This window comes from Mustela nigripes, chromosome 5 (genome assembly GCF_022355385.1).
Source record: "Mustela nigripes isolate SB6536 chromosome 5, MUSNIG.SB6536, whole genome shotgun sequence".
Taxonomy (NCBI): domain Eukaryota; kingdom Metazoa; phylum Chordata; class Mammalia; order Carnivora; family Mustelidae; genus Mustela; species Mustela nigripes.
In genome coordinates, this window is record NC_081561.1 from 90,272,760 (window position 1) to 90,294,740 (window position 21,981).

The following is a 21,981-nucleotide window of genomic DNA, read 5'->3' on the forward strand; positions in this document are numbered from 1 at the left end:
TTCTCTTTCCCATTCTATTTTAGGCGGTAATTGTAGGTAAGATTTAATGGAAAAGATACACAGAAGAGATACACACACACACACACACGCACGCACGCACACACACGCCTTGTTTAACATATCTATCATTGTGATATTCACTTATAGTTCCTTAGTTGTCTTTGCAATAAAATAGATTGATGACTACAAAGATATTTGCAGATCCCTTGAGATGAGGGTGATATGGGGAAATGATTCTCTCCCCCTTCAAATAATTCCTGCTACCAAGGGTAGAACATAGCAGAAAGGTGAAAGGGGGATTAGAGAAACTGAGTCAAATCAGCCCAAATGAATCAGCGGTCATTCAGAATCAGAATCAGAATCAGGGGCATTCAGTGACCGGATAGTAAAATATTGTCCATGATGGAAGTCAGAGGGGGCTAAAGAATATTTCATTTGGCATTTTAAAAAACATGATTGAGAAATTGTCTGCAGAGGGGCAAAGGAGAAAAGAAATAGGTGCTACAGCTTTGGTGACGTGTTAAGGATTTTTGATATAAAAATGTAATTGTCTGTAATCTTTCTTTAGTTTTCAGTTAGTAGCTTGATGAGAGGAAAATGTACATAACTTGAAAAAATATCTCCGTCCTTGGCAGTCATAGCAAAGGCTGTTCTGCGCATACTTGTTGGCTGATGACTATAAACATTGTATATATAATGAAAATAGGGAATAAAAGTTTGGTCTTTAACTATAAAGTTAAACACTATATTCAGTCTCTTGCTTTTTTTGGTTAGAAATCCTTTTCACAACATGATCAACTGTGTATGAATTCAAAAAGTCTTTCTGGTTTACATGTGAGTTAAATGCACTAATTTTTAGTGGGTGTTTCTGATACTCAAAAGAGAAACAATATCTTAAATATTAACCCCACTCCCTACAGTATGCTCTGAATATGCTCTCTAGGATGGTTTATATTATATTTCATGTAAATTTAGGATCAAATAATTCCCTCAACCCAAAATGCATTTTTCCCAGTGGCAACATGGCTAATGCTCTGGGGGTAAAGCAAAACAAATTGAAAAAGGAAGTTGTTGTATCTCATGATTGAAGTGACTATTTCAATAATCAAACTTATAACTACTAGCCATATTTTCATTTGCAGAAAATTGGCTTATTATCTTAATCCATTATGTTAGTTGCTGTTATGTCTTAGATTTGTGTTCAGACAGCAAAGAGTGTAAACTTGTTTTCTCATGCTGGTGATCTCCCTGTAGGTTCTGTGGGGGGTAATCCTATGGTGTCTGCAGGGCTGGGTCAGAACAGTGAGCTTCCTGTGGTAGGGAGGCTGCTGAAAGTTTCTCAGGAGACCTCTCTGAAGGCTACTCCTCAGCATAGTGAATTGATCTGACCCTGAGTCTTGAAGGCTCAGAAGTTTGGTTTTAAATCCACGATGAAAGTAGATCTATCTCCTAAAAGGAAATTCATCTGTACTAATATATGTTTGCTCATTCATTCATGTGTTCTCAGAGCTAAGGCCAGGGCTAGAACTTATACTAGGTTTTGGAGATATGGTGGCAAATGAGACAGTCCCTGTGCCCAGGAACCTCACTGTGTAAGAGAGGAGAAAAATGTTAAACAAGTAACTGGAAGTTTACTTACAAGTAAAAAGTTAAGTGCAGAAGTCACAGTCAGAACTGTTATTCAGCTGTTTTTCATGGTCTGCCTCTACTCTGATTGGTTAGGGCCCAAGTCCTAATTGTTATGGGTTGTTAAATATTTTTGATAATGCCCCTGTTTGTGTTGCTTTCATGGGAATATTAGTACTTGAGAAACCAACTTGTAAAGAGCTAATTTGTTGGTATGTAATGAGTAATATCAGAGGAACCAGAAGACTTGTTGGTCCACCTATGCAGAAAACCAGACAGTGGTCTTAGCATGAATTAGAAGGTTTTGATGAATACCATTTTTGACCTTATCAATCCAGTGAGCCTGTGTCTCCATCTCCTGAGAGGTTTGATCTTATTAGTGGCAGGAGGTCACTGGGCCATTTGCTAGGATTTTCTTGCTGGCCCCATACAGTATTTAGATAGGTGCTACCATTGAGTTCAAGTCTTCCTCAGGAAGACTCTTTCTAAGATGATTATGTCACTATCAATACAAAAGAGTTAAAACTGAACACTTTAAAGAACAATCTGATTTCTAAATTCTTGGGGGAACTCTTCATCATAGCACCCAAGTACTAATAAGAGTTTTTGTTTGAATAAAGTTGCTGAATGTTCTCTTGGATTCCTGGGTTAGTTTTTTTATATTTTGGACCAAACTACCCTGTTTTTTCTGGCCAACAGATTTAAAATCTAAACATAAAGGTTTATTTTTCATAAATATGTTTTGAATTTGACCTTCACAGGGAACATTTTAAGTGTCGCGATCAATGAGGTTTCAGGTACCTCTTTACAGAGAACTACTGTGATTATGTTTTCGTGGTTGGATTTTTCTGAACCCATTAGCTACACGGGAATGGAGTGGTGGAATTAAGGTTTTGAGAATCATCACCCCGCCCGCTTACCAGAAATTCAATGAAAAACAAACATGAGCGATAGGTTTATGTTCTAGTACAGTATATTTTTAAAATGGTGTTTGTGAAGCTCTCTAGAGAATACATCAAAGGGAATATAAAAATCCAACTTTGAACAAGTGAACCTTCTTATAATCAGACTCTGTATCGAATGCTAAAAGATCAAATGGGTGAGACAAATTTAGATACAGGCATGAGATAGGTCATTTTCCTGGTGGGAACAATATGTATCTTTGGATTGGTAAAACTAGGATATTCGGAAAATGTCATTTTCTAATTCCCTATGTTATTTAAAACTGTCCTTCTACTGTTCATTCCTGACATCACGTGAAATCATCTTCACTGTGCACAAAAGTGCTCTTAAGTAGCCGCCTCTCTGGGCCTCAAAAAGTTCATGAGTCATGAGTGAATATATACATAGCCATGGAGTTTTCTTTTGGGATATTTAGAAGGACTAGTTTCCTAAAACTTACTTCTAGTCTTAGTGGTAATATAGGAAATTTTACTTTCCAATAATATACTTGCATTAGTGTTCCATAATAAGTTATTTAATGCATTTCTACTTGGCTAATCTGGAAAGTTGTGCATTTCAAAACTGTTAAGAAAAACATCACAAAGTTTAAATTCATCATCTCAGGCTTGTGAATGGATTAGGGTTTGATGAAAATGTATGTATTGATTTTTTTTTTTTTTTTTTCAATAGAGGTCATGTTTTTCTTGGCCTGGCCAAAATACTAGGGCCTCAAGGGAGAACTAAAAGGAGGGAACCTAAGCTTTATGTCAAAGTTATAGTCCATCATGTTTTATTTTATTTTATTTTATTTTTAAAAAAATATTTTATTTGTTTACTTGACAGACAGAGATCACAAATAGGCAGAGAGGCAGGCAGAGAGAGAGGAGGAAGCAGGCTCCCCGAGGAGCAGAAAGCCCCATGCGGGACTCGATCCCAGTACCCTGGGATCATGACCTGAGCCGAAGGCAGAGGCTTTAACTCACTGAGCCATCCAGGTGCCCCAGTTCATCACATTTTAAACCATTAAAGCTGGATGTTAAATAAGCAGCACAGCATACCTAGGTAGTAACTGGAGCCAAACTTAATACCTTTGAGTTATCACTTTAGTATTTATCACATCTTTACAGTTTGGATAGAGATTTCTTTTTTGAGCATCCTCAATGTCTACCATTTCATTTAGGCACAAGACAATTAAATGATCAGATGATATAGGTTTGGTTCTTGTGGCTCAAACTCTGAGATGGAGATTCATCAGCGAGTATCCTTCAACCAGCCCCTGCGAGGCAGGGAGGGAAGAGCAAGACTGAGGGAGAAGCTGGTCTTCGATGGCCACAGTAGCCTTAGCAGATACTACAGGAAGCTCTGGATCTGGGGGGCTGGGACTTGTATTCTATCTTTGATCTGTCATTGGTTGGGGACTACACCAGGAAAGTGGTGGGACCTTGGGTGAGGTGTCTCTCTTCAGCTGATGGCAGTCTTGAGGAATACTCAACTGTGAACTGTCAGTAGCTGACAGTCCTAGCATCTGAGAGAAGAGGGATCTGAAGGGACATCTGCACTCATTACACCATGAGTGATCAAACAGCCATGTCATATCAGCCATGCATGAGGTCCTTTATGGAAGATTTCACTCATCCATTCAGTAGCCACACACACACACACACACACACACACACACACACACACAAAGAAGGTGACTTCTTTCCTTTTCTAAGAAAAAAAAGGGGTCTAGAGGTTAAATAACTTGCTCAAGATCACATACAAATGCCTAGTCTCCCTGACTCCAAAGCTTATGTTCTTTTTGCTACCTCTTATGGTAAGAAATATGGTTGGAGTGGGTTATCTAAACTCTAAGATTCCTTGAACTCCTTTCGTTCTGGAGAAAGTGTGGATTAAATTAATTAATATAATACTGTGACCACCCATACTACCACCACCCAAAATAGGCTTAGCATGTGATATTGGCTAAACCAAGTTAGATGTGCTCCCTGGCTTTCAGAAGTATATGGGCTAGATTATAGAAGTAAAGTGATACATTAAAATGATACAGAGAAATCATTTTTCTCATTAATTAAATCATAAGAACATGGTAATTTGCAAGACTGTTATAAGAATTTAATTTACATGTGGAAAGACGATTGAACATGACTTCAGATATTTTGGCATTCTAAATTTATTTACTATGTTTAAATTTAGTAGAGACACACACATATTAGAGAATATTTACATTTAGTGGAGCTGGGAAACAGAAATGATTCTTATTTTGATTTTAATTCATGGTGTTCTCCTTGGCAAGTCTGTTGGTATCTCTGGGCTTTAGCTTCCACATCTGAAAAATGAAGGGCATGGGTGGGTGAACTAGAAGCAGTAGTATCCTACTAACTGTTTTGACGGTAGAGATCCAAGTGGTTCAAGATGAAACAAATAAAGTCAACAACTGGCATTCGGTAAAGCAGGCCTCTTCTAGATCAACAAGTTTATGACATTTCTGCTGTAGCTTCTTGTTATTCCTGAAGGAAATAATTTTCCTCTTTAGTGCTTATAATGTGTGCCTTATACATAATATATATAAGTCAACTAGAGAGAAGCAAGCATATTATATGAAATCAAATGTAATCTCAGCCTAGAATGGAATTCAGTTTAACTTCTACCATAAGCAGTTAGGAACAAATGACTTAATGCTCTTTTGCCATGTAAAACTCATGATTATTGCAAGAAAAAATTATCTCGTAACATATATATTTAAAAACATGTGAATATATTTATGTTAATGCTGTATATATTTTGAAGGATGCATGTGTAGGGTATGTATTTCCATATCCTTTTTTCTCACTTTTGGGGTGTTTGAGTGGTGAATCCTTGCCATGTGCCATTGGGCATTGGAGATTTAGAAGTGAACCGGGTAGGTGGGCAGCCTGACCACATGGAAATTGTCTACATATATATCATGTATGCATTCAGAAGGCATTATGGATACACACATAGAACTTTTCCCTTTTTTATTATTTATTTATTTATTTATTTTTTAGCTTGACTCATCTTATGAATTTTTGGTATTTAATTCAGAAAAAAAAATATTTGACAAGGAAAACAAGCAAATAAAATTAGGTGAAGGATGCCAAGGAAAATAGTCTGAAGTTTCAGAGGACATGCGACAAGATTTTCAGATCTCCCCAGTCCAACAACAAAAACCCGAAAATACAAAACAAAACAATAACAACAAAAGCTCACCAAAAAAAAAAAAAAAAAAAAAAAAACAGTCCTTTCTCTATGTGGTTTGAAGGAAGTCTGTAATTTCATGTATTGGCATTACACAATGTCACAGTATGAACTCAAGATAAGTGGGTCATCTTAGAGATACCCATTTATTTTTTTTCTCTCTACTTCCATTTTTATTGGATACAACCCATAGAATCAAAGAGGAAGCAGACAGCAAAAGGCTCCCGCCCAAGCCATGTCTAAAATATATCTTACTTTACTTTTTTATATTTCTTACCACCAATTACCAACATAGGTTGACAGGAAAATGTGATAGTTTCATCTGCCCTTATGCATTTCCAATTACATCTAACAAGATAGCACTTGTCTTGCAATGATTTAATCACATCTTATATCAGATATTCTTAGTGTAACATGTTCCCTCCCAGTCTTCCCCTACAATCCTGGGTCACATCAATGAGCACTGACATTATCTTTTCTTTTTCTGTTTTTTTTTTTCCCCATCCACTAAAGACAGTGAAAGGATAAGCTCATTAATATTACTTGAATGATACACAAAGGGGACTACAATTTGATGTTGTTTTTATTATTCACATTTCATGAACATTAACATTTGCCTTTATTAATGGTTTTAATAGAAAAGTTACTTCAACTTAGGATATTTTTTTCACCAAAGCCTTATATTTCTGAAAGGAGTGTACCCCCAGGGGTAGATGTACATCTTTTTACATGGCTTCTACATCACTGGAAGCCATGTAAAAAAAAAATCAAACTGTGAATTGAAAGGCTGTACCTAAAAATGACATCATGAAGCAAATTGATTGAATTACACAGGATATAGTGCTGCCTTTGTCTTCTGCTTCAGCAGCCCAAAACGAATTGTTGAATAATGTGCTTTAGAGGACAGTAGTGTCTTTCACTGAAACACTGTGCAGAAAGTTCCAGCCAGTCAGTGTGCTATTTCTAGTCAAGTATATGGAGGGTTTACATACTGAAAACAGCTGTAAAGATGTTGGCATAGGAGCAACTTCAAAGCCAGTTCAACTAGAAACTTAGATTGGTGTCCAAAAGAACTTCTGTGAACCCTAGGTGTTTAATGTTCAGCTCTCCAGGGAGCAAATGTTTAAATCTAGTAAACAAATGACAAGACAGGCTGTCCTTTAACATTCTGCTTTTCTCATAGTCTTCTTTGGAAAGGGCTTTGCTGTGTCTGAGTTGTTGATGACCAGATATGATCCTCCATTTGTCAGCTGTCCGTTGTCTTAGGCACAGTCACTCAGAACATTCTCTCTCATGTTGTAGCCAAGAGCTTTGGCCTGCTCCTTAAGATCAGTGGGATATGTATATTTCCTCCTGACTCTGTTTGTTGGGAGACAGAGAGAATGACCAAGGAACTTCGTCTGCATTGTCTGCTTTTGAATCGTGACTTAGTTTTATAGAAAATGTATAAAGTACCATAAAATAACATGCATAAAAATGATGTATTAGACAAAAAAAATTTTGCAGTAATTTAAAAAGTGATTCATTTCAGGCAAAATCACATATATGTAAACTTTTGACATCACTTTACAAGCAAAAATTAATTTTCCTTAAACGTTTGGTTAACTTTGTTCTTTGGCCCATTTTGCATTGTGAGGCTCAGTCCTTCCCCATAGAAGAGAATCACACTGGCTGGGTGGTCTTTCACAAAGCCTTATGTCATGCGCATCATAAAAACTGGAAGTCAGCTGAGTATATTGAAGAAGGAGAAAATTATTTTGATTTTCCTAAGTAGAAATTCAATTCAAATTATTTTAGTAAATAAATTTCAGAAAGATATGTTATCCTATTTACTTTAATGCATTATTAAAGAATCCCCACCCCTAAAGTTTCTCATCTTTTGGGGGTTGAGATTTGATGCCAAGAGGACTTACAGTCCTATAATATTCCTGTCCCTAGAAAAATTATATATATTTATCCAAAGCTTTATATTTATATTGGAATCCCAAATTGCCATTGTTTGAAATTTTCCTTCCAGTTTTTCTGTAAAAGCAACTTCCTTGTGTCATCGTGATAATCCCTGGGGCTCGGCCTGCTTCTTCATCAGTGTTACTTTGGAGTGGCACAACTAAACTGTGTGTTACTAACTTGTATTGAACCAGAATAGAGCTATACCTGTTGTTATTCCAAAGCCATTTCCTTCGAGAATGCCCTCCGAAACTCCCCCGCATGGCGTTCTACAGAGGATCATGAAAGGAATCTGCATGTTAAAATAATATTTCCCCTTTTCTCAATGCTGCACAGCTAAATAGGAGCAATTTACGGTCAAGAGTATAGAAGAAATCTGATGGGAATTTCAAGTGATCATTAAGCCCCTCAAATGGTAGCTGAAACAGATGTTTGCAGCTTGAGCTCACCTCCCCTTTCCAACGGCTGCCCAGTTTGCCCCAGTTCAAATCTCTAGGACACCAGCAAGCTTCTGTTCCTAGGTCTGTGCCTCCAGCTGGAAACATGCTGCACTGTTTGCTCTGCAGACCACCCAGCCCGCCCACTTGTGGTGGTGTGGCCTTCTGTCTGGCTTGTCTGCAGGTGTGACCTTACTCACCCACCTATGACAAGTCACTCTCCCATTTTTCTGGAGTTTAAAAATACAAGTGGCCAGAACAGAGTAAGCAAGTTGATTTTTCTACTACCCTGCAAATTTATAATTATAAAGTTTGGTGACCTTCATGAACTTTCCCAGGCGTGTTTTTGCTGCAGATTTTGTGATTAATGTGGGCGACCCCTGAGACAGAGGTGAAGCGGTTTAAATGTGAAGTCAGTGGAGTTGCCTGGATGTGCATAACCTTCCAGAAGCCCTGTGAAGTTTGCATCTACATTACCTCATTCCCAACCCAGGGCAGTTTGAAATTTAGATAAACGTTTTGGCAATAGTGTGGCAAACCAAAATTCAACCTTACTTCTCAATAGGTGTATTAACTTTATAAAAGTAATAAACTGTTTTTTCCTCTGTAGAGTAAGCTGGGAGACATCAAGAACACACTAAAGCAGCTATAATAGGTAGTGAGTAGGTGATTTTTTTCCCTGATGTAACCACACTCTAAATCTTTACAGTCTGTCAAGCTGCTCTATAATTCTGAGCCAGCAATATTCAAAATAGCATAATAACCACTGTTAGCAAGATGTGGAAATTTTCTTGAGCAGTCGGAATATGTCCCAGAAGCCAGGATGTTTGCTGACCATTAGCTCTACTTTTATTCAACCTGTAATGGCTGACATCTGGCTCAATGTGGACAAATGAACACAAACATTCAGGTTGGGACTCCTGGATACTCAAGAAGACGCCATTTCCTCATAGTTCCATGAATGATCAGTGCGTTCTTTTCCTTAGGGAAGTATCAGATATCCTCATGACTCTCCCAGAAGCTTTCTCCTACTAAAGGGAACAACTGAAGCTCTATGGTGTGTGAAAATTTGAATCTATCATCCATATTGGGGTTTCAGAGCTGGAAGAGACAATTCTTACAGATGTGGCAACCGAGGCCTTAATGGCTAGTGACTAGCTCAGAGTCCCATGGTTGGTTAATGGAAGAGCCAAGACCAGAACACACTGTGATCCACTCATAATATGACCAAATATTCATATAAATATTATCTCAAGAGGTAAACATTATCTCAATATAGTCTTCTCTCATCTGGCACAAAGTAATCACTCACCAAATGGCTAGTTGTTATCGGGTTGTTAAAATTATTCTCGTTTATATATATATGAGTTTAAATGGCTTATACTGAAATTTTAAAGAAAATACTTTGCGGGCACCTGGGTTGCTCAGTCCGTTAAGAATCTGACTCTTGATTTCAGCTCAGGTCATGATCTCAGGGTCATGAAATCGAGAACCACGTTGGGCTCTGTTTTCTTTCTCCCTTTGCCCCTCCCACTCATTCTCTCTCTCTCTCTCATAAAAAAAAATTACCTCGAAAAATATGATTTTACATCTGGAAAGGATTTTGAGAGAGCTTCTAACTCAGCATCAAGAGTATATTGTCCTTGCCACAGTGTTTCTTTTTCAAAAATAATAAAATATTTTTAATCAGCTCTTGTGATTTAGCTAGGAAAAAGTTGGAAATAGAACTTTATAAAGTTTAATTTCAGAGTGTGCGGAACAAACTTAAGAGAATCTGTTTCTCTTTTTCCTTCCCTCTCATACAGTCCTCAAATATATTATTCTTGAGATCTGTGTGCAAAGTTGACATTATGTAAATATTTTGAAAAGTAATTAATTCCAGCAATGGATTAATTTAAGGCAGTTAGACAGCATATTTAAACAACCCGTTTATGTATTAAATGGAAACTTTTACTAAAAAACATTTTAATTTTAAAAATCTATATTATGGAAATCTTACATCAGCCCTTTCTTATTTCCAAAATGTTTACACAAAAAGTATTCCATAAAGGGGCAAAATTATGCTAGTTGCATCTGTCATTTACTTTGCTCCAAGCCCTTCACAAATTAAACCACTGCCATTTATGTGAACAAACCTAAGTGGGTTTTTTTTGTTGTTGTTATTGTTGTTTTTAATGTCCTCAAATTATAGGCTTATTTGGAAAATTTGAGCTACAGGGCACACTTGCCCTGCCACTGCCATCTTCTTCCAGATATATTCTCCCAACTTATTGGGAGGGCAGGATTGTTAAACCAAAACCCGTTCTAGCAATTAATTTCAGGTTCTTCATCTGTACCAGATAACATGACATGAATTGGAAGCAATGACCTTTGACTCCAACCTCCAATTCTGCCCACCCTCTGTTAACCCTGTGTAAAGACATGGAAGAGAAATCTGGAAATGAGTGGAAGTAAGGGCCCAGTAAAAGGAATGAACGAACGAATGAATGAACTAACAGAATCTGAAATATCGCTCACATGCTCTGCTATGAAGCAGCAACCACAGTCACGACAACACTAAAAACTAACATTATTTGAGCATCTTTCTAGCAGCCAAGTGCAGTCCTAGTATATTGTATGGACCTCTCATTAGTTGCATTCATGTGCTCAAGAAGTAAGTAACTTCCAATAATGATATCATTGCCTTCATGGGTATAGAACTATAATTAGCTTTAATTAGGCTAAGACATTCTTCCATTTGTATTGGTAATATTTAGCAATATTTTTCTGGCTGATGCCAACGTAAACCAGTTTTACCCTGCAATGCTGCTTAGATAATCCATATGCAGAAGTTTTCTGTGACATTCTCAAGCGAAATGAACATTAGGTGGGTGTTTGTTTTTTTATAGTTCCCTCAGTTTTTCGTCAGGGGTAATAAAACGTGTAAGATCACAGTAAGACAGATCTTCGATGAACACTAGATTGGTCACTGTAGGTTTCAGATCTTACCCAGTTAAGCTGTGCTTTGGGGAGTCCTTGCAAAATTAATCTTCCTCTGCTTTTGACCACTATTCTCTCTCCACAAATGAGCCACCAGGGTAGTTTGCTGTCTCTTTCTTCTTGTTTCCTGTCCAGTCTTTTGAGCGAGGCTGCGGGGATTCATACAAGGGAATTTGTTTGCTGGTAGTTTTGTGTTGTTTATATATAGAAGGGTAAGGTTTTAAAAAAAAAAAAAAATCTGTGCTAAACACAAATCTGATTAATTTGCTTTCCCTTAATTAAAACCTCGTATTTTCCCTACTGTTCTTACTATTACTTTAGGATGGCTTGCAGAATTCTGCAGAATCTCATTTCAGCCTACTTTGTCATCTTTATCTCTTGTTTTGCCTCACTTTGGATACTATGTTTCCACAAAATGAAACTCTTAGGTTATCTGAACAGTCTTGTTCTCTTTCATCTGCTGCCCTTTGCACCTGCTGACCTACTGGCCGGCACATTTTTCTTTATATGGCCCACTTCTGTGCTGCATATTTAGGTCTTAGTTTCTTTCTCATTTGTTCGAAATGGCGCTGTTTCCACAAGTTCTAAATCCAGGTGATTGCACTCGTCTACTTGTTCTATTAGATCAATTTTCACATTGTGCTTTATTGCTGTCTACTTACTTGTCTGTATTTGAAATAATCCAGATGTAGGGATTGCATCCTGTCCACAGTATGCTTAATATTCCCAATGCCAGGCACAGAGATGCTTAAGAAGTATTTACTGAGTGACTGGAAATGGGGAGATGGTAAGAGATGATAAGACAGCGTGAACAAGACAATATGGGTGCTATATGTGTCATTCAAAGAAGCTTGTCTTTTTGGACTCTAGAGAAGATTTTGAGTTAGAGAAAACACATTTTTATCCTTGCATTTATATTTTCATAGCTCTTTCTTGTAGTGACATGAAAGATGAGTTGGAGGTGATAAGACAAGGAGACTAGCTAGTGAGCTTTTTGTCCAAGAGAGAAAAGATGTGAACCTTTACCTGAGTAGCATGGGAATGAGATAAGGGATAAACTGAATAACTGTGAATAAGATAGTTACCCAGCTCTTGATCAACTATTTTTGAAAAGGTATAGGAGAAGGAAGACGGGAAGATTCAGAGTTCTAGTCTGGATAGTGTTTCTCGTACTGCTGACAATTGTAAAATGGATAAGAACAAATCACTTGAGGAATGGTATTTGAATTGAGGGATCTATGGGATATCCACGTGGAGCTATTGAATAGACATTCGAGAGTGTGGGTGTGGTACGCATAGGACATGCACGTCATCAGCATTTGGACATAGTGAAGGCCTGTGTTTGGATGAGATCATCCAGAAAGACTGAGTGTAGAGACAGAAAAGCTGAAGGGAGAGGAGAGCCCCATAAAGTATTGCCTCGAGGCACTCTTGGTAGTAAGGAACAGAAATCGACTGAAGGTGGATCAAGAGAAATGAGACGGCAGGTGTAAGAGTTCTTATCATAGAATTCAAGGATGAGCCACAAAGAACAGCTCCTCTCATTGACGTCTGGACACGGAATGTATAAAATTAGTCTCTCTGTTTCTCAAAAGTCTGGTTTTCTCTTATCTCTGTGTTCTCTACATTTGCTTTCTTTTTTCTCTGCTCATCAGTGCCCTTCCATTGCAAGAAGGCAAGCTATGCTGCTATCCTTGAATTCATAGAACTTTGGGATGCCATTTTTTATCATTCTCCGAAAAAACCATCTGTGTCCCTAACTTCACATTCTCAGAGAATCTGGGTAGCCAAGCCCATGATTTAGTTCCCTTCAGGTTAGGGGTCCTTCCTTGTGGTGATAGTATCAATATGACACAATGAGTTGTGGGAGGGGCAGATCGCTCTGGAAGAAGGTGTATGTGCTATGATTGTGAATAGCTTCCATAGAATGTTGTTATTTAAAGGAGCATTTCTCAGATTTTAATGTACTTATGAATCACCAGATAATCTTCTTTTTTTTTAGTATTTTATTTATTTATTTGGCAGAGAGAGAGATCACAAGGAGACAGAAAGGCAGGCAGAGAGAGAGAGAGAGAGAGAGAGAGAGAGAAGCAGGCTCCTCGCTGAGCAGAGACCCCGATGGGGACTTGATCCCAGGACCCTGAGATCATGACCTGAGCCAAAGGCAGCGGCTTTACCCACTGAGCCACCCAGGTGCCCCAGAAATCTTCTTAAAATACAGGTTTTGCAGCCACCTGGGTGGCTTAGTGGGTTAAGCATCTGATCATGATCAGGTCATGATTTCAGAGTCTCTGGATTGAGACCTGGTTTGGACTCCCTGCTTACTGGGTAGTCTTCTTCTCCCTTGGACCGTATTCTCTCTCTCTCTTTCTCTCATAAATCAAAATCTTTAAAAAAAAATTAAAAGATATGTATACATATTTTTAAATACAAGTTTTGTTCAGTAGGTCTGGTTTATTCTGTATGTCTAACGAGCATGAAGTGATGCTGAAATTGTGGGTCTGAGGATCACACTTAAAATAGCAAAAATTGTGAGGGCAGTTAGAGCAGGGGCAAGCTCAGAGAGGACTAGGAGAAGAGCAGGAGGAGAATCAGGAGAAGGTAGGAGCTATGAGTGGAGAGACTCAAGAATCAGGGAATGTTCAGAGACATCGAATGTTGAAGAGAGTGAGTGAGATAAATTTGGAAACCTCTTCAGTATAAATCCACACAGTTTTGTGGATTCTCTTCTGGAAGCCTATGTACTAGAGAGCAAAAGGTCCATGGCTGGATTAATACAGAGTTGGCGGGGGGGTGGGGCATGCAGTGTAGGAATATGGAGGTCCGGGATAAGAGACTTGAACGTGTTAACCAGAGGTAAGTTAAGTGATGGGCCCTGCAGCTTTAGTTTGTTTAAAGTTATACATTGCCTTTAGATTGTTTTGTTTGTTTGTTTGTTTGTTTGTTAACAGCTGGAGAAGGATTCAACCACTGGTTAAGAGAGGGGAGTTTCCCGTGAAAATGTGTGTGGGTGTGTGCATATGCATGCAGACATGCTTGTCTGTTTAATCCCCTTGCAAGGGAAATGTAACTACATAATAAAGTGAGTCTGGAAGGATTTCCAGCAGTTCACATGTTTGGATCCAGAAAGCGTTATTTTTCACAGTTACATATGGAATGTTCTTATGCTCCAGTGATTATGGAAAGGCAAAACTTAAAGTTTAAACATTAATAATATTACAGAAGATAAAACTGTATCTGAAAGTATGGTGCATGTGAATCGCTTTGGGGATTTAAAAAAATTGTTGGGCTTTATGGTGCTTCATCAAGGAAACTTCAAATTCTCGTTAATTTTCTAGCTATATCAAACTTAATTGAACTGATTCAGGTAAAATGCTACCCTTTTAAACTAATATGCAAGTCATGGTGCTGGCTTCATATCCGTGGTGCCTCCAAAGAATATTTTGAGGCTGAAACATCACAGTGGGAAATCAGACAATTTTCTAGCTAACTCTGGGGAAACCAGTGTTTGAGGAGGAGTCGGGGAGCATATTGATATCCTTGCTTGGGTGCTGGAAACTCCAGCAGGAGACTGGAATGACCAGTGTAACCCTGGTTTAGAAGGGATCCTCCCCTCCATGGAAATACTATCTCTGAGTGCAGAGCTTGAAGAGGAGGGGTAAGGGAAGGTGGGAATGCTTGCCAAGTCTGTCACATTAACAGAAACGCAGATGTCACAGCCAGACTGCCTTCAAATTCCTTGCCATCCTGAAAAAATATGCATCGAGGCCTGAAATCACTTAAATTTAAACACTTACTTTGATGGCTATATATTATATATAGTTCTGTCTATTATCAGTCAGCTATTTGACAGCTCAGTGATATTATGATTGGCAGCATTGTACTCAGTCTGGAGAATCCTGTGTGACTCCTTTTGGCTTTGTGATGATTGAGGCATTAGAACAGATGCTGGAATTCTCAGTTGTTGACCTTTCCACTTAATCTGCAGAACCCTCTGAGGCTACTAAATATTTTAAACCAAAATTTTCTGAGCTGATTTTCACCGGCGAGGTTTTCCAACAGACTCATCAGCAGCAGTTTGAGATAGCATTCAAATAAAAAACAAGATTGCATTTAAATGCATTCTTTCTGCTCCTCATTTAATACAGTGGAGGAAAAAGTTATTCCATCTATAGATCTGTGTTGAAAGCAGCTAAAATTGATTTCTTTTGATTTATCTTTTGGAACCTGATACTCCAGCTTTAAATTGTAAAGAACATACTATTTGTTACGGAGGAAGGATTTGAGGCAAGGATGGGATGAGAGTCCCAATCTCTGAGATCAAACGACGACGACAAAAAACGCAGAAGGTCATGATTATGAAATCTGGGTCTAAATGTTGCTTATAAATCGCAATAGGCTTTTGCATGACTGAGAGGCTTTCAGTCTTAGATTTGAGTTTCTTTGAAGAATAAAGTTTTGTGACATAAGCATGAGTAAGTTATTACTAAACATTTATAAGCATAGGCAGGGGCTGAGGGTGGAATTTGGTTTGTTGTTTAGATTACCAAAAAAACTTCGCTTTTATAAATTTATAGGTGTGAATATGTTACACGACTTTGGCTTTTGGAAACCATTTGGGCCAGATGTTTTGAGTTGAGTATCTTAGAAAATATGTTAACTCTGGATTTACCGAGACCGCATTCAGTGCCTCCCACAGTAGCTATCTTTTTAAGTAGCTGTGCCTTTAAGGGGGGGGGGGGGGACGAATTAAGTTCTAATGAACCAGTTCATTGTATAGGAATTGATTAAGAGTGACAGTTGATTGCTCTAAATGGTCAAATTCAAATCACCATATTGTGGAAACTTGTCCCCTAGAAAAACACTAGACTTCTATTTAGAACCACTGGTTTGAGTCTTGGTCCTCTTGCCAATTAGATGTTAACTTTGAGCAAATTATATAATCTGTTAGCCTTATTAGTTCCATCTGAAGATGGAGGTGGTACTAATTCCCAGGGTTGTTCTTGATGTCAAATGAGATAATATATGTGAAGTCCTTTACTGTGAAGTTATCTACAAATATGATGGACATAATGATACTGTGCCTGGTTTAATTGGTTTTTTCATCCAACTAAGATCATTGGGGTTTCAGAGCACTCTCTAACTATTGTCTAGTGACTTTAGATGAGAATCGTAGAATGCTTTAAATGGCTTTTAAATGAATATTATTGCGTTTTTCTCTTTCACTTTTTCATCCCAATGAGTGCCAAAAAGAAAAAGAGATTCTATTAAAGTGGGATGCTGTTTTTATCTCTGAAGTTATGGATTTTGTGTTACAGGGATGGTTAACCATAGCCAACATGGGTGTGGTGCTCCCAGGACACTTGGTGCACTTCTATGGTGTGGCTCCTAGGACTTCTGAATATTAACCTATCTCATCCTCTCAATAACCGTGGGAGGTGGGTGCTTCCATTGCCATCAGTGTGAAATGAATGTTGTGAAACTCAGGCACAGAGAGATTAATTTGTTCAAGATTACAGACTCCATGTGCTCAGTCAGGTCGAAGGTTCCTGTAGTTTTCATTCAGCTCTTAGAGAAGAATTTGGTAAAAAAGTATATACACTGGTATAAAGCAAGTCATGAACATTACTTGGGTGTTCAACATAGGGGATGGTATTTCATTTTGCAAAAATGATGATACATCACTGATGTTTAGATGACACAGAGATTGTATCTTATTTCCCTTTCCCCCCTTTTTTTTTTAAATCTTTAGTGCCCTTTACTGGGTTCATTATTGTTAATTTAGTAGGATTACTTCCCTCTTTTCGGCCCACGGTATATTAACAGGAAGCTAAAGGGTGAGAGAGGCCCAGTGTTCTCATTCTTATACTGTGAGTGAAACTATTGGAAGAAAGAGCCCAAAGCTTCATCCAAACGGACATTACAGAGCTCATGTACTGTCTTTTTTCTGATTTGGACTTTGTTTGGCTTAGTTTCATATGCTATATTTAGTCCTTCTTTAATTGAGACATGATCTAAGCTATTCATGGATTTATTCACAAATTTCACAAATTTTACCGAAAGTCTTCTGTGTACCAGGGATGCAGTGAGGTCCTGAGGAGTAAGAAGGTAAGTAGAACAGTACCTACTCTGTTTTCTGGACTCAGAGAAGAGTGGGAAAAACAAACAATAAGTGAATAATGTCACAAGTGGAAGGATCACAACTGCTCTGGTTAGAGATACAGAGAGGAACGTGGTGTTCCAGAGGTACATGAGAGAAGGCGTTTGGCTAACACTTGGTGATCATTTTGTTTTCCTCTCTCTGTCTTCATCCCCATAGAAGACATTGAAGACATAGGGAGGAGGAGCAGAGGGAGGTAAAGTTAGAAAGAATTGATGGGGAGCAGTGTTGTTGAGGATAACCCAACGTGGCCATTAGGAAAAGAAAAAAGAAAAACCTAACCTGAGTGGTGTTAACATATCTGATAAGTCCTTGCATATTATCAACTGTATTTGTAGTAACTATCATGTTTAAGAAAAAATATTGCATATTTATTTTACTCAACCCAGTAAAAGGGGGAGGAACACAAATTTTGAGTGATTTTCATTAACATGGTTAAAGTGTTTTATTGTTTTAAAGTGTATGTGTAAGTTTTATGGCAGCTTATTTATCCAGGATATTGAATAAATGAATTTACTGCCTAGACTTACAGAAATATTTAAAAGAACATGAATATTAATTACCAAAGCACTACCAGACAGAAAGACAGTAGACTTCGGTGTCTGGTTCCACTGGTGACCAGGTCCCGGATGACTAATATTTGAGAAAGGATAGATTGCTTTACTTCTCTTCCTTCCTCTTACTACCATCTGTCATTATATTATTTGTTTATCTTTGGGCCCAGAACTGATGTGTAAGAATCATTCAGACATAGACTTCATCTTTCTTGCTGATTAATATATACTGTTTAGAATAGTGCTTGGCATGTAACAGGCACTCAATAAATCTTCACTGCATGAATGAAAGAATGAGATCATCACACATGTATAGACTTAACAACTGTAATGAGCACAGGAGATAAGTGAAAGCATTTTAAAAACTATAAATGTTCCACACATGCAAGGTGATGCTAATTTTTTGAATTTTAGAAAAAAGTACAGTCTGCCAGAAGATAACTTATTTGCTTGTTTATTTTGTATTAGTAGATTTCTCTTTAAATATTTATTTCCTACGTATGGATGCTCCTTTATGTCCAAGGTTTTAATACTGACTTCTGTCTTCCTTTATGGTTCTGTAACTCCCTTACCCCAGTGCAGTTACTCTCTACAGTAGAGATTCTTCACCCGGGCCAGTGAACCTTTGGGAAATCCAGGGTTACCTCCTGGGGCTTCATGAACTCCCTAAAACAGTATGCCAAAGTGTAGTATTGTAGTGGCTTCTGTGCATTTGACAGAGATTTACGGTAACTTTCATTAGATTATCTTAGGGTATATGATCCCCCAAGTCTAAGAATCATTGCTCTAAAATTTTTTCTTTTTCTTTCACCTTTTGTTTCTCTGTTTCTTCTCCTTTTTCTCCTTGAGATGGTTTCGTTCTTTTTTTATTTTGCATGATTGTGTTTTGGTGTTTTAAAATGTTTCTTGTTTGATTGTGCCCAGTGTGTGGTATTCTCGGTTTATTGTATGCCTCTGATCCCCGCCCTCTCTCTGTCTCTCTCTTGTCTGGCCAACAGCGTGGGGATGTGCCAACTGCAGGGTTGTCCTGTCCAGCCCTTCTGGGACGTTTACTTCTCCATGCTACCCTAACGACTACCCTAACAGCCAAGCTTGCTTGTGGACCCTGCGAGCCCCCACCGGCTATATCATTCAGATAACGTTTAATGATTTCGACATTGAAGAAGCTCCCAATTGCATTTATGACTCATTATCCCTTGAAAATGGAGAGAGCCAGACTAAATTTTGTGGAGCAACTGCCAAAGGCCTATCATTTAACTCAAGTGCGAATGAGATGCAAGTGTCCTTTTCAAGCGACTTTAGCATCCAGAAGAAAGGTTTCAATGCCAGCTACATCAGAGGTATGTAAACCACAGGCGGCGCCAACCTTCTGCTTTCATTTAACATGTTCTACAGTAAACACCGGGACCAGAAGACAGAGTTATGTGCTTTTATGTGAATGTGAATGATTAGGATTAGAACTTAAGGGCAAGAATCTGTTAATATTCACTTAAGGGCAAGAATCTGTTAATATTCACTGAACATTCTCATTAGCAATATACAGTTACCAGATCCAAAATCTGGTCACAGTAGAGCCAAATTTGTTTATATTGTTTATATGCAGAACATTTAAAGGCTGCTTGGAAGATATTGTAGATATTCCACAGCTAATAATTAAAAGCTGCAATGCTGACAGCTCTTCACTGAACATTTAAAATATTCCTTTTCAGAAATCATTTTATTTTAGGCTTTTAAGATGTTGCCCTTTTAAGGAACTATGCTAGGGGACAAATATAAAAAAATTAGCATATAAAATAAAAAAGAGCTATTTATAACTAAAGCTAATAAACAACATAGCCTAAGGAAAGCCCCTTAAAAATGACTAATGAAAGGAAAAAAAATTTCTTTCAAACATATTTCCCAGATTTTGGCATATTAAAGCATTGGAATAATCTCAGTCTCTCTAAAACCTCTCTTTGCTTAAGGAAAACTCAAGCTTCGAGGGTAGCTTCGTAAGTAGATGTCATGCGTGAAAGAAACGAAGGAGAAAGGCACCATTATGCAAATGACCCTCATCATTATAATGTTTTAAAAATTGTAAAACATTACAGGAAATTTGAAAATTAAAAAAGAAGCAAAGTGGAATTGGCCATATATCTATAAACCAGCCGTAACTACTAATAAAGTGTTGATGGACATATTTCCTTTCAGCCTTTTCAATAATACATGTAGAATACTGGGTTCCTATTACATAAATATCCCTTTGGGTAATCAGAGCTCTCAAATGCTTTGTTTAAGAAGTAGGCTAAAAATCCATGATTCTATTAAATTCCACCCTGGATTTTTAACTAGAATGTTTACTTTAAAATGCTTTTTCTACCATAGACCTGTTCTTGGTATATATTAAAAAATGTTCAAACTAGCATTCCTATAAAGCTAGCATTAAACAGAATTTTCGAGGAAAGCTACTTCTTTCTCAGTCAGTACATGTTTCATGGTGTCTATTACATTAACAGAGGGTGAAACCCATTATATTATTTAACAATTTCACATGCGTCAGAGATAGGCTGATTCATTTTACTTGGAATATATTATGCAGATGATAATAATAATCTATTAATAACTAGTAACATTAGTACACAATCTTAACTATAGATTGACTTTAACAGACACTTTCCTAGTGCTTTCCAAGTATTAATTCCTGTTGACCACCTGTGTGATATATGCCATTGTCTTTCATTTTATGGATGAGCAGAATGAGGTACAGAGTGCTGAAGTAACAGGTCCAAGGTCACACTGCATTTTGTGGAAGAGCTGGGATGGGAAGTTGCATTGTCTGCCCCATTTTCCTCTGCTCCTTGCTCTCTCTCAGAAAGGAGTGCAGAGGCCTTGCTATAAAGGAAATATGGCTTAAAATTCCATTTTTATTTTTATTTTTTTTATTGGACTGCCTCTCCATAATAGTATTTTTACCTTTGTTCCTGAAATGGCCTGGTGATGGGGAAAATGAATAGGAAATGGGGTATCTGAAGTAGCATAGGAGTGTTTAAGAAGAGTAAAAGGCTCTTGTTAATGAAAAATAGAACTATTAGCTATTATGTTTAGAAAATTATTTGGAAAAATGTATAAACAGAGCTTTCCTGAAATAGTAGTTTCCTTAATTTGGGTTTTTGAGGGTTTTGTTTTTTGTTTTTGTTTAGGTCTGGTATTAAAAAAAGATGTTTATCATCTTGGTCGTCTCTAGCTCAAAAGTTTTGATGTGAGATCCCACCGTGAATATAGATGGGGTTTCATATTGCTGTTATTATTGGTACAAGGTGATGGGTTGGTGATAGAGAATCATGAAAGAGGGTTGGTGGGGCAGAGGTCAGTCAGTCAAGTGGTGTGGTGGGGGTGGGCATATCAGATGCTTTGTATCTCTCATTAGTTCTTATTTGAAGTTAATACATTTTATCTGTTATTACTTTTCCTAGTTGCTGTGTCCTTAAGGAACCAGAAGGTCATTTTACCCCAGATGCTAGATAGTTATCAGGTATCTGTTGCCAAAAGTGTCTCTATTCCAGAGCTCAGCGCTTTCACTCTCTGTTTTGAAGCAACCAAAATTGGCAAGGAAGACCATGAATGGATAGCTTTTTCCTACTCAAATGCATCTTTCACACAGTTGCTTAGCTTTGGAAAGGCCAAGAATGGCTACTTTATTTCTATTTCTGGCTCAAAATGCTTCCTAAACAGCGTGTTACCTGTGAAGGATAAAGAAGACATTTTCACAGAAAGCTTTGAGCAGCTCTGCATCATTTGGAATAATTCTATGGGTTCTGTTGGTGTAAATTTCAAAAGAAACTATGAAGAAGTTCCGTGCGATTCTACCATCAGTGAAGTTATTCCTGGAAATGGGAAGTTGTTGTTAGGCTCCCAGCACAATGAGATTGCCTCCCTCAAAGGGGACATTTATAACTTTCGACTCTGGAATTTTACCATGAATTCCAAAGTCCTCTCCAACCTCAGCTGCCATGTGAAAGGGAATGTGGTTGACTGGCAAAATGACTTCTGGAATATCCCCACCCTAGCTCTGAAAGCAGAAAGCAACTTAAGCTGTGGTAAGTCTGGGCATGCCCCCCCCCTTTTAAAATTATTCTAT

General features: G+C 37.8%; 1 protein-coding gene across 5 annotated transcripts in view; it reads left to right on the top strand.

Moving 5' to 3' along the window:
- The window catches only part of ADGRG6 (adhesion G protein-coupled receptor G6), a 137,502-nt gene that overhangs the window by 46,950 nt on the left and 68,571 nt on the right, over positions 1-21,981 (top strand). For all 5 annotated transcript variants that reach the window (XM_059400841.1, XM_059400840.1, XM_059400842.1 and 2 more), the window contains 2 exons: positions 18,863-19,204; positions 21,317-21,940. In XM_059400841.1, coding sequence (XP_059256824.1) covers positions 18,863-19,204; positions 21,317-21,940 — 966 coding nt within the window. The remainder of the gene's footprint in view (positions 1-18,862; positions 19,205-21,316; positions 21,941-21,981) is intronic.